This window comes from Struthio camelus, chromosome 22, assembly GCF_040807025.1.
Source record: "Struthio camelus isolate bStrCam1 chromosome 22, bStrCam1.hap1, whole genome shotgun sequence".
NCBI lineage: Eukaryota > Metazoa > Chordata > Aves > Struthioniformes > Struthionidae > Struthio > Struthio camelus.
Genome location: NC_090963.1, coordinates 1,751,318 through 1,767,315, shown reverse-complemented (window position 1 = coordinate 1,767,315; position 15,998 = coordinate 1,751,318). Strand labels below are relative to the sequence as shown.

The window sequence follows — 15,998 nt, the reverse complement described above, 5'->3', positions numbered from 1 at the left end:
CCGCCCCGCTCCGCCCCGCTCCGCCTCCCGCCGCCTCCCGCCGCCTCCCGCGCCCCTTTGTGCGGCAGCCCCGCTCCGCGCACACGCCGCTCCCGCCCCCCGGCCCGGCCCGGCCCGGCCCGGCCCGGCCCCGCGAGCTCAGGTGGGTCCGACGGCCGCGGCCGCTGCGGCGGCGCCGGGCGGGGAGGGCGCGGTGCGGTGCGGCAGCGGCCGGCTCGGGGCGCGCCCGGCCCCGGACGCCCAGCTCCGCCTCGGGGGTGTCCGGCGGCTCGGCGGGGCCCGGCCCCGGGGTGCCCGGCTCCAGGACACCCAGGGCGCCTGACACCGGGGTGACCGGCTCCAGGATGACGGGGTGCTCATGCCCTGGGTGCCCAGCTTGAGCATGCCCGGGGTGCCCGGCTCTTGGGTGCCTGGCTCCAGGATGCCCAGCCCCAGTGGTCCGTCCTGCTGGGGTGTGGTGGGGCCTAATGGTGTCAGCGCCCGGCGCTGCCAGGGAGGCTGCCCGGGCACAGCTTGGCCCCCAGCCCGGGGGCATCACCCAGCTCCTGGGGTGCTTGCATCCCCGGCAGTGACAGCTGCCATGGCAACGCTGGGTACCATGGTTTCCCCTCTTCCTGCCGTTGCCTAGATACGAGCCCCTGTGCTGGGGGGAAAGGATGCTCTGATTGCCCAGTAGTTCCCCTCTGGAGACCACTGTGGCGGCCCAGGGAGCAGATCTGGGAGCTGTGTGTAGAGCTCAGGCTCGCTTCGGCCTCCCAGGATAATCCCCAGGCTGCAGCATGGGTCAGTTTCAAAGAAAAGGGAGGTAATTGCTCTAGCAAAATATTTGGCAATATTGTAACTTCTGCTGTTAAATATTTTGGTAACACCTTAGCTGTATATAAACAATCAAGTACTTTCTCCTGGAGCAGTGTGTAAGAGTGGAGGAAGAGCGTGTCTCTCCGTCTGTATAGTTAATGCTTCTGAAGAAATGGGTATCTGAATCCCTGTGGAGGAACTCAAATCTTGCAGGAATATTGCTGTGGGAGGGGAAGTGACAGGTGGTTTGTGTGGATATGAATAAGCTTTGCAGCATGAAAGGGCTGCCTCTCGAGAAATGCTGCGTGTGCATTCAGAGATGCCGAGGTGCCCTGCGCTGTGCGCCCTGGTCTCAGCAAGCCCGTGCGTGGTGCTCCGAGGTGCTGTTGGGTCGTGTCTCTGTACGGGATTTGTAGTCTCAGCGGGTGGTTTCCCTCACAGGCTGCAATGGAGATAACTTCAGAGAGCTCCTTGCCCAGAAGCACAGCGTGATCAGAGGCAGCTTGAAGTGGAGGGATAGGGAACGTGCAAGAGAAAGCTGCCAGTGTACAGTGTAGTTAAGCTGCCGCCGAGCCAGGCCACCTGTTACAGCTTTCACTTGGGCCTGCAGGGAAAATACCCCCCAGGACCTGTGAGATGTGGGGCTGGCTGCATCTTCCTCCTGCAAGACTTATCTTTCATACTTGTATTTATTCTTGGCTTATTCCTTGGTGCTTATCCACTCGGATCAAACATCACAGAGAGCCACAGTTTTGCCGGGAGTTTGGACTCCTGCGTTGAGGCTGACTCCCCAGCGAAACAAGCTGGAAGCCTTGGACCTAGCCGTTGCCCTGTGCTTGCCACCGGGATGGTTCCCGGCTTGCACGCCGCCAAGGGGCGGCTGACGACGGCGGCGGCGGTCGTGCAGCCGCCTCGCCTGAGCGAGGACAAAGCACTGCTCGCAGCGGGTGCGCGGAGCCGTCCTGCGGGGTGGGCGTGCGGGCTGCTCCGCATGTGCAATCACAGCCGCGCTGGCAGGAGGCACGGCTGCCGGGGGGGGGGCACTTCTGTTTGCCTTGTGTTTGGCGGTGCTCAGAGCTGACGTTAAAAGCAAATCAGAGCAGATCACCCTGGAGAAAATGTCTGTTCTTTGATGCTCTGCTGGTTTTGGAAGTATTGTAGTAGCCCAGGAGACACGGAGGCTTGAAGTAACCCTGTTATTTCAGTGTTTTCTGGTGATTTGGACTTCTCTCACCGCCTGGACCTGCCAGGTAACGTTTCCTTTGCTTTTGGCTTACCTGTTTTGTTCTCGTCGTGCTGATGCCGGGGCGCTGCACTGGCAGACCTGGCCGTGCCCCGCTTGGCCGGCTGAGCCCAGGACTCGGGCGATGGGCAGCGGGGATCGGGAGAGCTGGGTGTGGCTGGAGGATTTGGTAGTTCAGGCAAGTGCATTTGCAGCATTTTGGCTTTCGCGTCCTGACTATCTGTTGCACAAACGAGGAGAGACCAAGAGCAGCAGACTTGGCGCCTCCTAAAAAGAGGTTGTGTTGTTTATTGCCTTACCCCGAGCCAAGGGGGGGTTGCTGCCCGCTCTCCCTGAGGCAGGCAGTGCGACGCCCCCCCGGGCTGCCATCGGCTCTGCTGTTATTGCTCTGGAGATCTGCCTTGAATAAAGGGTTAGTGGAGCTGGTTTGTGCCTGCCACTGCTTATTTGAGGAAACACGTATCATCGCGGTGGGCTGAGGACCGGGGGTGAGCCAGATACCGCCACGCTGATTTGGCTAACGCTCCTCGATGTGTTAGGGCACGATTGCCTGGGGCGGGGAGGAACGCTGTGGGAGACAGGCACGGTGCTGTGCTGCGGGAAGGGATGGAGCCTGGGGTGCAGAGCCGCGTCCTGGCTGCGTGCAGTGGCTCTGCGCGACTGCCTGTTCCTGAGCGCGGCGACCTGCTCAGGGCTGGCTCGGGTGGCGTCTGCCTGCGAGGCCGGGCCAGCAGGCGCTGGGCTCGAGTCTGGGTTCCCAGGGCTCCTGCAAGCACTGGGTTTCCTTTGAATGTCCCCTCTCCTTTGGGGAGATACCCCAAACCCTCAAGGGACAATTTGATCTTAGTAAAATCTGTGCAGTGCTTCCTGTCCAGTCAGCCTTTGAATCAGCGCCAAATTTGGGGAGTGCCGTCCATTTTAGAACAGTGAGGGCCGGAAATCTCTCCTTCTTCCTCATTTAGGAATGAGAAGCACAACAACAGGCACATTAATAGCCAGATTGATGCTGACGTGAAATGGCAGAAGAGCACGTCTATGCATAGCTGGAAATGTCCATTCACACATGCACACTCCTAAATGCTCCAGGCAACGGAGCGGCGCTGTCACGGTCTTGGGGGCTTTGCACAGAAACTGGAGATTTTAACTAGGTCTGATCTTCGGGAGATGCCCCGAGGACCCTGACGGAAGGAGGAGGCTGCCCGGCGTTGTGCCGTGATGGCTGAGACTTGACAGGGCTGCTCCATGCAGAACAACGAAGAGGAAAAGGGTGCTTCAAGATTCAAGAGCATTACGAATTTACCTGCCTTGTTCTAGCATGATTTTCTGTGCCACGGAGAGCTAGTCGGTGAGCAGCAGAGACTGCGTCTGTCTGCCTGAATCCCCCACCCCTTCCCCTCTATCACACGCACACACAGAGTCACGCTAGCCTGATGGCGTGCAGACCAGCGAGGAGGGATTGTCAAGGAAGAGGAGGCTGAGGGAGAGCCGTGGCTGTGCCTGGCGCGGAGGGAGCCCTGCTGGCCGCCGGCTCGCGGGGGCTGAGCTGCCCGGCCAGCTCCGGCGCGCGCGAGCTGTGCCCGCCGGGGTACGGGTGGCTCCCAGCTCCGCCTGTTCAGACCCCGAGCGAAGCAGGAGACGGTGGCCCTGAGCCTGGGTTGCAGGGTCCCCCCAGCACACCCCGTTCCCGGCATTCCCGGGGCTCTGTTGCCATGGCGATGGTATTGGGGACAATAATTTTTCCCTCCTAGAACTGATGAGTGGGTCAAGGTGAGAGGGAAGGAGAGCTGTTCGCCGCTGCCCCGCTTCCTGTGTGTCTGCCATTCGCTGTACCACAGCTCGTCTCGCCGTTCTAACAGGAAAAAAACATGTTTTGGTTCGGGTCACACGCGAAGCCCGTCGCGCTCCCCGTTCAGCGTGGTTTGTACGAGTGCGTTCCGGCGTGATTTGTGATTGCGAACTCGGCGTCTCTAGCAGGGAGAAAATGGAGAAGTTTTGTCTTGGGCGTGCAGGGCCCGGGAGGAGGGCGCCGCGGACGCGCGGCTGGGGGCAGGGGAGCTCCGTCCCTCGCTGTGCAGCTGCTATTTTTCCGCCGTCTTTGTGCAAAGGCGCAGCTGGAATCGCGGCTGAATAGAGGGCAGTGAGCGGCAGCTTCGTGCCTGGAACGGTTTCGTCTGAAGGCGCAAGCAGGGAAAATGGCAAACCTTTTGCAATGTTTGCTCTTCTCACTTTACTTCAGCTTCACCAAAAAGTGGGTGGACGAGCTTAACACAACCCAAAAAACCTGTATCACTTTGCAAAGCATATGCTTCCTTGGAGGAGAGCTGGGCTCATTTGCACTCCAGCATGTTGTGATTGTTTTTCTAGCAGGGACACTGCCAGTCCTGATGGTTAACTCGTGCAGAGAGAAGTTGTAACATGCAACAGTGTGCAAATTTCAAGACTTGGGTCAGCAAAAGAGAGAACGTTGTCTTAAGGAAAAACTAAACTGTGCTGGCACTAAGCATCAGAAAGCAAAAACCAAGCAGGGAACTGAAAACAGCTTCTGCGAGTAGCCGGGCCCCAGGCCAGACCCCAGCGCTGGCCGGCTGCGGGAGGGCGAGCTGGTGAGCTCTTGCGAGCGAGAGCCGGGCGCCGGGCCGCGAGGAGCTGCTGTGGCTGGAGGCTCTGCCAGCTGCCCCGGAGCTCGTGTCCCCCGGCGGCCGCGGAGAGGCCGGCGGGAGCTCGCTGTGAGCCTGGGCCATCTCGCCCGCGGCCACGCGCACCTCACCGCCTTTTCTGCGGTACGCCTCCGTCCGATCCCTGACTTCTGCCAAAGCTGCCGTCCGACGGGGAAGGTCTGTGCGTGCCTGGAAAGGCAGCCGTGATTTGTAACGAGACCTGAGAGCTGGCGGGCGCTCCCCTGACCGCAGGTTTTGCCGTGGCAGGTTTGTGCAGCTTGGATGCTTCTGTCTCAGGGCAGTGAGTTGCTCACACGGGTAATGACCCCGCTAGAAGTGTATGTCTTGTTTCTGGCTGGGATTTGTCTAGCTCTCCGGCTCCCTGCCATGGCATCTTGTTATTTCTGTGTCAGCAGAGAGCCTCCTGGAGCGCTCAGGAGCGCAGAGCCAGCTCTGCGGGCAGGTGGCACCGGGACAGTGAGCGGTGCAGTCGGAAAACATTCGGGAAAACCATTTGGAGCCGTTTGCTGTTTCCTGGGGGGCCTGGAGGGCCGCCAGGCTGCTGCCGGCCGTCAGCCGAGGGGCCAGAGGTGCAGGCGCTGGCCTGTCCTGCCCTGCAGCGCCTCTGAGCCCGGCCCCGCGGGATCGGGGAGTCTGGAGCAGGAGCACCCACCTCTCACTCTGCCTCCACAGCGCTGGGAAAGGTGGGAAACAGGAGCTCGGGCGTGAAGGGAAGAGCCCCAGAATAGAAAACGTGTGAGGGTAGGCTGCTCGCGTGCGATCGGTGACTCGGCCTGAGACCAGGGGTGCAGGGCGCTGGAGGAGAAATGCTGTCGCTGGTCCACCCCTAGCTGCTCACCGGCACAGCGAGGACCCTGGACTCGGCTGGAAGCCGCGAAATTAAAACCTGTCCCTGGCTTAGTGTGTCAGGAGTTATCCGGAGAAAGCAGGTGTTTCGATTGATACCATTCATCTAGTGGTGGCATGTGCTGTACTGTGTCTCCACGCGCACCTACAACACTCACTTCAGGTAGTGGCACTGATTTTATGCGGGTGACATAGGCAGTAAATAAATAAAGGACATAGGAAAATGTGCAACTAAAAGTTACTGTATCACCAGCTGTTGGGTTCTTTGTACATGTTTCTAAAACGTAATTAGGCAGAATTACGTGCCTTGCCGAACGAGGGGGCTGGTCTGGGCGCAGGGAGCCGCGCTGCGCGGCAGCCTGGCAGCGCAGCCCCGCGCTGCACAATGGCAGCGCCAGCTGCAGCCACAGGAAATGAAACCCTCCGCTCTTCAGATAAAACGCATTCGCTTCCAAATGACAAGGCGTGGAAGGGGAGGGAAGGACATGAATTATGATGGGATGCAACTTGTTCTGGTGAATAAAGAGGGTGCTGGGAATGGGTTCCCTGAGCTTGCAGGCCCAACGTGATGCTGGAGGCAGAGCTGGAGGTGGGTTTGTGCCCTGTGGGAACAGCGAGCAGCCCCAAGGCTGCGGGATGGCTCCTGGGAGCAGCCTGCGTCCCCTGTCCCTGCTCCCCCGCATCCACTTGTACTGCCAAGTGCACGGGAGCAAAAGGCGGTGGGACAGGGCTGAAGGCCATGGGTGCTGGGAAGCACCTTCTTCTCCCTGGCATCACCGTGGTGCTCCAAGCAAGCCCAGCATGAGCCCAGCTGTGTAGATGGAGAGATGACTTTTCCCTTGGAGGAGAGCTTATTGCTGGGGATAACTCGCTGCTTAGCAGTGTCACGTGGCCTCTGAACCAATACGCACAACGCTGGCAGCCTTGCCATTGGGTTTCCCATACCTTCATCTCCTCTGGTCTTCTCTGCATGGCTTCCCCTTTGCTCCACTGCTCCCCGTGCTCGCGAGGAGCCTGCTGAGGGGGCAGCCTGCACGTGGCACCGTCGGCAGCCCTCGGCTTCGAGAAAATGAAAGCCGTGGGGCCAGGCTCCCCTTTCGGGTGAGTCCACCGCCTCAGCCCGGCCCCAGGGCAGACGTGCCCGACTGCACTTTCTGTGCACGGTCAGGGGGCGGCGGCAGCCTCGGTGCATCCCCTCTCGGCCCCCCCGAGAGCTCGGGCTGTGCCTCCGGAGTGGGGACGCTGGTGACGGCGAGTGACGGCAGCGAACCGGTGCTGAAGGTAGCGCTGGTGACCGGCCAGGGAGCATCCAGCCGGGCAGGGGCCCCATGCGGGCTGTTCCTGGGCGCCTCGCTGCCAGGGCCGAGGGGCTGCGGGCAGGTCTGGGGGAGGTGGGGGACCCTGGTCCCCGAGGAGGGGCCCTGCCCCGGCAGCCAGAGTGGGCTGCAGCCGAGCTCAGAGCCTGGGATGGGAAGTTGATCCGAATCAGGTCAGGCTCCAGAGGGGCCGAAGAGCTCGCCGCCGGGGATCGGCAGCTGTCAGCTCGCTGAATTCCTGTTGGGTCGTGGGCCCCTTTCTTATCTGCACTAGTGCAGCGCAGCAGCGGCGGCCGCTCGGTAGCGCTCGGAGCTATCAGGGCTGTGCAGAGCTGCCAATAACCCCCTTCCTCGCTTCCCAGGGGGCTGCGCTCTGCCCCGCGTATGGCCGCGGCCCCGCGGCGGCCAGCAGGCCCCGGGACGGGCCCTGCCGCGCTTGGCCGCGGTGCGGAGGAGCAGGGCGCTGCGCCGCAGCGAGCTCTGCTCCAGCACCGGCGGCTCCGCGCAGGGCTGCCCCCGCTCGGCGCGGGGAGCCCCGGACCAGGTGAGTCGGGCGTGCGGGGCGAAGGCCCCCCCGGCCGCCGCTGAGCCCTCCGGCTGCCCCGCTGGGGCCAGCGCTGCCTGGGGGCGCTTCTCCTCCTCTTCCAGCTTTGCACCCGTTAGCCGAGCACGGGTGCCTCCCCCCGCCGCGCACGCTCTCGCAGGCTCCTCTCCGAGAAACAAAAGAGCAGTAAATCCATATGGTCGGGGCACTTAGCAACTGCCTGGCAGCAGCAAAGCAGATAAACACCCGGGCGGGCGAGCTGCGGGTGGCACGAACCTCCCCCTGCCCTCCCGGGCCGTGGGCTCGGTCCCTCGCGGGAGGCGCCGGCCGCACCGCTGTGAAGCCCGCTCCTGCTGCAGAGAGGGGTCCTTCTGCCCACGCCTGTCGGCCAGCCGCCGCGGAGGGGCAGCCAAAGCGCCTCTGCCCCTGACGGCAGGGGAGGAGAGCCGCCGCTCCTGGCCTGCGCGCGTGCCTGCTGGAGGAGATGAGGGGACGCTTGCGGCAGCCTTGCTGGGCTCGGTGCGAGTTAATAGGTAACACGCGCGCCGCCAGGGTCCTCCCTGCGCAGGGCGGTGGTGACCGGTGCTGGCTGGCCCTGCCGCGCAGCCCCACGCTCGTCGTCCCGACGGGTGCATCGGTGGGGTTGTCCCAAAGGGTGCGAGACTGGGTGCATGCCAATGGGGTCACCCCAATGGGTGCATCCCAGCGGGTCGGCAGGGCGCCCGCGCCGTGGGCACCAGCTGCCCCATGGGCTGGGTGCGCGGCGGTCGGCAGCCGGCCGTGCTGCTGCGAGCGGGGCTCTGCACCTGAGGCGCAGGTGACCGTGGGGAGCCCACCCCTTGCTGTGCTTGGTATCTCCAGACCCCCCGCAAGCCACAGCGCATCCGTGCCTGTGAGGGGACAGTAGCGTGCTCAGCTGCGACGTGGGGCTGAGCACTGTTAACAGTGTCTCCGCGCTGCTGCAGGCCAGAGCGGGAGCCGGCGGGAGCAAGCGCAGCGGTGGCCTCGCCGCCCCGGCGGAGCTAGAGGCACTGCTGGCGCCCCGTGACACATAGCGGGGGTTGTGGTACCGTCCGGCCAGGGCCAGGGCCGGGGCCAGAGGCGCTTGCTACAGGAATGTAATTGCTATGCTAATTGGGACAAATTAAAGCACGCCGTGGGAGAAGGGTACAGTGCTGACCTTCATGGAGAGATCATGGCCCTTTTGCTGGCCCCAGAGTGCGTGGTGCAACCTTGAGACTAGGCAGAGGTCTTGCATCTGCGTGCTCAGACCCTTCCTGGCACCTCCTTCACCCCCGCAGAGCCGCCGCCGTGTCCCCGACCCGCTGCGGCCCCAGGTCTCACTGCTGCAGCCCCCGTCTCCCGTGCTCTGCCCGCCCGTGCTGGGGCCCGCGATGGCTGAGCCGGCCCTGGCCTGGCGCCTTGTCCCGCCCGGGGGTGCGAGGGCTGCTGCCCGTGTCCTCCTCCTGCCGCCCCGCGCCCGGCACTGAACCCCGCTTCCCCCCTCTCCGCAGCGGCCATGGAAGCGGTGCTGATCTTCCTGTGCTCCCTCCTGGTGCCGGTGGCTCTGACGGACGGTACGTACCAACGCTTCCCGCGCCGGCGAGGGGGAAGGGGCACCGCGAAAGGCTCCCGGGGCCACCAAAGCTGGTTGCCTCCCTGGGCAGAGGGGCGTGGGGCCGCGGCGGGCGCACGCGTGCCGGGCGCCAGGGCCTGCAGCCGTGGCGGGGAGCGGGACCTCCGGGGCGATGGGCGGCAGCGGGGCAGCAGGGAGAGCCGTGCCCGGGTGCCGTGAGCGGCAGGGAGCTGCCGGCTGCGGGGCTCAGCCCTGCGCGGTCCCGCCGTGCGTGGCTCACACCAGCTTGTCTCTCCCTTTCCAGTGGCCACCCAGGAGAAGGAGAACGATCCCTTTAACTATGGTGAGCGTTGCCGTGCGCGTGCGTGGGGATGCGTGAGCCGGGGGGGTGTGCAGCAGGGAGCCAAAGACACTCCCCGCCTCCCCGAGCCCGGCGGCCGGTCAGAAATGAGCCTCCGTGTCTTCTCCCCCTAGACTACCAGAGCCTGAGGATCGGGGGGCTGGTGTTCGCCGTGGTGCTGTTCACCGTCGGCATTCTCCTTATCCTCAGTGAGTTGGGGGCTAGGGGGGGCGCCGGGTACGGGGCCGGGCCGGGGCGGTGGGCCCGCTCCCGCGGGCAGGGAGGGCTATGGCTCATTCCCTCTTTGGCCACGCTCACAGTTTTTTGCTCCTCTTGCAGGCAGGAGGTGCAGGTGCAGTTTTAACCAGAAGCCCAGGTGAGTGTGGGGAGCATCTGCCTTGGAGGGTCCGTGCCCTGTGCCCGGCTCCTCCCGGGATCCCTCCCGCGGACAAACCTAGCCGCTGGCGGGAGAGCTGTGAGCATCCCCCTCGGATGCCCGGCCCCCGAAGCGGAGGGAGGCTCGGGCTGCGCAGCTCCCGGGTGGAGAAGCGGCGGTGCGCGCCGCGGGGCAGCCGCAGCCGGGCCGAGGCGCGCGCCCCAGCTGCTCTCACCGTGCGCCTCCGCTTGCAGGGCTCCTGGGGACGAAGAGGCTCAGGCTGAGAACTTGATCACCTCCAACGGTAAGGTCTGCCTGCCTGCGCCGTGCGCGTGCTGCCCCTGGCCTTTCGGGGCGCCTGGCTGCCCAGCGAGCGCGGAGCTGGGCGCAGGCGAGCTCTGCAAACCGCTCTGCCTTTCCCCTTGCAGCAACGGGAGCACCGAAAGCGGAGAACTGAGCACGAGCCACGCGGTGAGTCGCGGGCTGCCGCAGACCGGCCCGGCCGGCGCGGGCTTGCGCCGTCCAGGCCAGCGAAGCCTCTGTGCTGCGGAGGGCGGCAGCGGGGGCCGGGGCGAGGGAACCGCTGCGGGGCCCCACGTGGACCAGTCTGCTCGGCCGGGGCTGCTCCGCGTGGTGGTGGGGTGCAGGGCCCGGTGCTGGTGGGGCCCTGGCAGGGCAGCGTGCGCTGCAGGGGTCCTGGGGGTCCCGTGCTCTGCAAGCCCCAGGTGGGGCGGCCGGCTGAAGGAAGCCTCTGTCTGCCTCGGCCCTTGCTTTGCATTTCCTTTCCTCCGGCTGTGGGTGCCCTGGTGCCCTTGCCCCGGCGGCTGAAGGCCCCGGTGAGGGCCGGGGCGCTGCTGCCTGACTCGCTGCCCTCCTTCCCCCCGCAGACCTGCAGGCGCGAGGACGGACGCTCGGACTGCCCATGCCCGCGGCCTGCAAGGAAGCTGAGAGCGCAGCAGCAGGTCCCTCCGAGGAGATGCCAAGACGCTGTGTCTGTGTTCCCCTCCGTATTTCAACACCAGTTCTCTGTTTACCGACCCGACTAAACTCCACTCACCGTCCTCTCTGCCTCCAGTAACGTGTAATGTTAATGTGAGATGACCGTTACCTCTAGGGCTAGTTGTTGCTGATGTTGTAATAGTGACTCTCTCCTCACCTTTCTCGTGCTGTCTGCGTGGCGGGCTGTGCGCGAGCGCCAGGCGCTGCCCCGGGGGCTCTCCCGCAGCCGCCGGCCCCGGGCACGGGCGCTGCAGGGCAGCTCCCTCCCTTCGGTCCCCTCTGCCGCCTGGGATCGGCTGCGTGCCCTTTACAGGCTCCGGCAAGGAGCCGAGCTGCCGCATGGCCCTCGGGCAGCAGCAGCCTGCCCCTGCGCTGTTTGCAAAGCGCCGCGTGCGTGCATGGTGCTGCATAAACTGCAGCCGCTGCCCGCTCGCTCCGGGCCGGCCTGGGGGCTGCTGCAGCCGTGCCCGCTGCAGCCGTGTTTCGGGGACGGCTCCAGCCGCTCGTGGGCTGCGCGCCGCAGCGGCGACGCGGTGCGCGAGGACGGGAAGGGAGCCGGCCCCAGGCCTGCCTCCGGAGCCCCGCTGCCTGTCGCCGTTTCAGCAATAATGCCCCCGCACCCACCCAGCGCTCGCCCGCGGGCGGCCGCAGTCGGCGGGACATCCCAGGGCTCGTCTCTCCTTGGTGCTGGGTTTAAGGCTGCAGGAGCCTCCGAACGCAGCTGCTGCCTCACGCTCTCGGCGTGCCACGTTTGTGGCCCGGGCTGAACCCAAGCCGGCAGCGCGGGATGCTCTGCCAGCCGCGCGAACGCCCTCGGTGCCAGGGAAGCCCGTGAGATCCCCGGCACGGCGACCCTGCGAAAGCGGCCGGGCCGCGCGCCGGCGAGACGGAGCAGAGCCGAGGCAGGGAGCGACGCAGAGCTGCTCGGCGGCAGCAGCGAAGGGAAGGGGCAGAGCGCAGCAGCCTTTCCCCTGCTGGTCCGTGCCCGAGCCCAGTGCGCCGTGCCCTCTGCAGCACCTGCGTGCAGCCAGCCCTGGGGCCGGTGCCCGCTCCTGCCAGCGCGCGGCCGTGCGGCGCCTCCGAGCGATGCACGCCCAGGCCCGTGAAGACGTCCAGACCCCGCAGGGAGGTTTCGAGAGGGCGTTCTGCTTTGTCGGCTGCCGGCGGGGAGCCCGCGCCGTGCCGCCCGTGCCAGGCAGGAGGAGCGTGTCTGGCGCGCCTCGGCCCCCCCGCCAAAGCAGAGCACCCACCACCTCCTTGCTCGGCACGGCTCGGCCGCCTCGGGCACGCCAGCCCCTTGCCGGCCAGCCCTGCGTTAGCTGTGCGCCCGTCCCGCCGTCGGTGTTGGAGTGACCGTGCTGTCCGTAGTGTGCCGTCCGTGTTAACACGAAACAAAGAAAACCTTGTGGTGTCTGGAAATGGCAAAATCTTGACTGTTGTAAAATAAACCCGAGCTATTGTCTTTCCTTCTATGTAGGCAAGTGTGCTGCTGAGGCAGCGGGCTGCTGTGTTCTGCGCTGGGGCCGAGGGGGGAACCGGAATAAAACATCATTTCTATCGGTGTCTGGCTGCGCGCTTGGCGGGGGCTGCGGGTTTCCGGGGCACAGGCTGTGGGGCCGGAGGATCCCGGGCGGAGGCGGGCAGGGGCACAGCACCAGCGGGACGTAGCCCTGGGAAGAGCGGGGGGACAGGCAGACCCGCGCCAGGCGGCCCGCCGAGCCCGGCCTCTCTCCGGCCGGGTGGCTCCCGGAGCACGCAGGGGCTGCCCCGTTGGCAGGCACGGCCGGCCGGCCGGCTCCGGGCATCGCTCTGCCTTGGGCCTTTGGGGCGAGCAGCCCGGGCGGCAGGCGTTTGCCCGCGGGAGCGCCTGGGGCTGCCGGCCGCCCAGGCTGCAGCAGCCCTGAGCGGCGCTCGGCGGCGGGGCCCCGGGGCGGGCGCCGGGAGCAGCCGCGGCGGTACAGACCGGGCTTTGTGCTGGCGGCAGGGACGCTGTCCAAGGCACCTTTGTGCAGCGCGCTTTCCCGCAGCCGTAGTGACAATAGCGCGAGACCGGGCGCAGGGAGGGCGTGAGCAGCGGGCCCGTCTCCGCGCTGCGCCCCAGGGACGTGGGCACAGAGCCCCCTTGTTCCTCCGCCTTCCCCAAGCCTCCCGCAGCGGGCACTAGTGCGGCGCTGGAGGGGGGTGCTGATGGCCGCCTTGCCTTGGCGGCGCCCGGGCCGCCGGGACAGCGCCGCGCTCCCCCTGCCAAGAGCCGGGCTTCAGCCCGCGGCGTGGGAATGGAGGACGCCAGCGCCGGGAGCCGAGCCGCGGCGGGCTGGGGTGCCGCGCTCCCCGGCCGGGGCTCGCCACCCGCACCGAGCCCGTCCCCTGCCCGAGCCGAGCCCGCAGCCCCCTGCCGCGGGGCCTCCCTCGCCAAGGCAGGCGGCAGCCCCGTGCCTCCCCGTGTGACCGCGATAAACATTACACCGTGGCCATTAATGTTTAATGAGCTTTGCCTCCCAATTAAAGCGCTGTCCTGGGGGTGCCCGCTCGCAGAGCGAGACACCCGCCGGACGACGCGCTGGCACGATGGGCGATGGTAAGGACGCGGCGGGGAGCGGGGCGAGCTGGGCCTCGAAAGCAGCCCTGGCCGGGGACGCCGCACCCTGCTCGGCCCGGCCGCCGGGCTGCTGCAGGCAAGGGGTGCCCACGGGAGTAGCGGGCGCGAGGAGGGGCTGCCTCGGACGCCCTTGCTGATGCTCCACGGCGCGAGGAGGCGCTCAGCTCTCGTGGGAAGCGGAGGGACGCGTGCTCAGGACAGGTGACTCGAGCAGCCGCACGCCGCCCTCGGACAGGATGAGACTGCCGGCCTGCAGGGCGGCTGCCGGGATGCACCGCGGTGAAAGCCATCGGCCTCCGGGGCTGTGTTGCACTCCTGCGACACGAGAAAGCAAGCTCTGCCCCTGCCTGTGTGCTGCGCCGTGCCGTGCCGTGCCATGCCGTGCCGTGCTGTGCTGGGGGGGTCTGTGAAGACCGCACTGCCCATGCACAGCCTGAGCGCCCGGCTCCTGCAAACGGCTGCGGCGGGCCGCTGAGTGCAGCTCATCCGAGGTCAGGAGACTCCCCGCATCCTGGAAATGCAGGGTGAACTTTAAACTTGCTGGGACAGAAAATAGGAATTTGGGAATCCTTTACTCACTCAGCCAGATCTTAAAGAGATTGATGCGCACTTCCTTGCCGTCCTCTTTCCTGGTCTTTCCCACCCGGGCGCCCCGTAGGGATGCCCACAGCAAGCCCAGGGCCCGGGCCCTGGCTCTCACTGGGTTTTCTCCTCTTTTCCAGAGCAAGTGCCCGAGCAGGGCCTGGACCGGTTCACCTACGGTAAGTCCACGCGGTGTGGGGCCCCGAGGGCTGTGCGGGCTCTGGCAGGTGGCAGCGCCAGCAGAGCCGTACCAGCGGGTCCTCGCGCCGCGGCATCCGCGGGACCGGCCCAGCGCAGCCCCGCTTGCCCTGCCGAAACCGGCACGGGTCTCCTTCTGCCCCAGACTATGACACCATCCGCAACGGGGGGCTGATCTTCGCCGTCGTGGCTTTCGTCATCGGGCTCCTCATCATCCTCAGTAAGTGCCCTGGGCGGGCTGGGTGCTCTCGGCAGCTCTTCTCTTCCCCGCGCATCATCGCCCCTTCTGCCGGACCGCCTGCGGCCGGCTCCGGGCCGCCCGGCCCCCCGCCCCGCGACGCCGCGGTGGGCGCCCGCCCCAGGAGGGGCTGCCTGGGGGGCTTCCGGCTCGGCAGGCTCCCAGCACAGGGCCGGCTGGGCAGGAGACCACGTAAATATTTAGTGTTTCCCTGCCAACGTCAAGGCTTCAGGTGGAAGGTCACTAATTAAAAATAGCAGAGAAAACGCTGACATTTCCAGAGTGAGAAACCAGCTTTCCCGGAGCCCGCAGGGCGCCGCAGCTCCTGGAAAGGCATGGCGCGGGGTGGGCAGAGCCCCTGCAAAGCGAACCTCACACGCGGGCTCCCCGCCTCGCTCCGCGGGGCAGGGGGCGGCTGCCGCCTGGCAGCAGGGCACCGTGGTGTTACCCAGCAGTTTTGGGGAGGAAACACAGAAACTACCTGCATTGGTGACTGCAGGGACGGCTCTGGGAGAAAGACTGCAATCCAAGAGTAACCCGGGGCTGACTCCCCTGCCTCAGGGGGAAGGTGCAGACTTTTGGAGAGCTTCTGCTGGTGCGCGGAGGCGTGGAGGGCTCAGCCCTGCAGGCTGCCGGGCCCCGAGGGCGCTGGCGGGGGGTGCTTTGCCGGGACAGCGCTGGGGGCGGCAGCCGTGGGGCTCGGGGCTCAGCAGGGGCAAGGCTGCAAGGCACAAGTGGCCTCAGATGCTCCTCTTGCCCCCAGGCCAGCGGTTCCACTGCGGAGGCAAGAAGAAGAGGAGGTGGGTATCGCGTGGTTTCAAGGCAGCCCCGTCTCCCCTCCCTGCCCCAGTCTTGCTGGCAGAAAGGGCTGGGGAGCCGGCTCTCACTCCCTCTCGTCTCACCATGTTGCCTGGCGTAACTCTCCTTGTTTTTCGGTCCCCAGACAAGGAGATGAGGAAGACCTGTAGCTGCAGGTAGGTGGAGGAGGGAGCACGGGGCTGGCGGCCGGGCTCCTCCAGGCGCGCCTGCGCCGGCAGCGATGCTCACAGCCCGGTGAGGTGCCCGTGCATCAAGGAAGGGACTACGTGGGGGGCTGGCTTGGGAAGGGAGGAGGCGGCAGCCGGGCCCCTGAGAGCCGTGGGACGCGCTGGGTAACCCTTGTGTCCCCTCCGCCCCTCCGCGGCGTAACCCTTGTGTCCCTGCAGTTTCAGAGCTACCGTGGCGGTGCAGAGGGAGCGCTTCATCCAACGCAGCAAAGTCCTTGCCGAGAGCCACCCCCTGCCCCGCTCCAGTGGATCCATTACCCTGCTGACCCCGGGCAAGGCCAGCATGCAGATTGCCCTCGTGCTTTCCCCTCTGTTAGATCCAGCAAGAGTTTCTGGGCTAATAAAGTTCCAGCTGAGAGAGGTTAAACTTTGTGCCCGAGGCTTTTGAATCACCCACTCTCCTGGCCCAGCACCAATGACTTTTCTGCCCTACAAACGTCTTGAAACAGAGCCCCAGCACAGGCTCCCGCTGGCCTCTCCGCACACACCCACGCGCAGGGCAGCCGGCCATCTCCGCTCTCGGTTTGGGTGGGCACCACTGCAGAGAGGGACTTCCCTGCTCCCGGCCACCCTGACGCCGTCCAAGAAATGCCCCTGTCACCTGGCCCGCAGGCTGGCT

The 15,998-nt window shown here is 65.8% G+C and overlaps 1 protein-coding gene across 1 annotated transcript; it reads left to right on the top strand.

Annotated features, from left to right (window-relative positions):
- Nucleotides 1–7,250: 7,250 nt before the first annotated feature.
- Nucleotides 7,251–15,730, top strand: FXYD6 (FXYD domain containing ion transport regulator 6). Its single transcript, XM_068916448.1, has 13 exons — nucleotides 7,251–7,425; nucleotides 8,940–9,002; nucleotides 9,306–9,344; nucleotides 9,476–9,550; nucleotides 9,681–9,717; nucleotides 9,972–10,021; nucleotides 10,605–10,708; nucleotides 13,225–13,294; nucleotides 14,038–14,076; nucleotides 14,241–14,315; nucleotides 15,097–15,133; nucleotides 15,277–15,307; nucleotides 15,539–15,730. The coding sequence occupies exons 1-12, from the start codon at nucleotides 7,266–7,268 to the stop codon at nucleotides 15,299–15,301; spliced, it is 774 nt and encodes a 257-aa protein (XP_068772549.1). The 5' UTR covers nucleotides 7,251–7,265; the 3' UTR covers nucleotides 15,302–15,307; nucleotides 15,539–15,730.
- The last annotated feature ends 268 nt before the right edge of the window (nucleotides 15,731–15,998 follow it).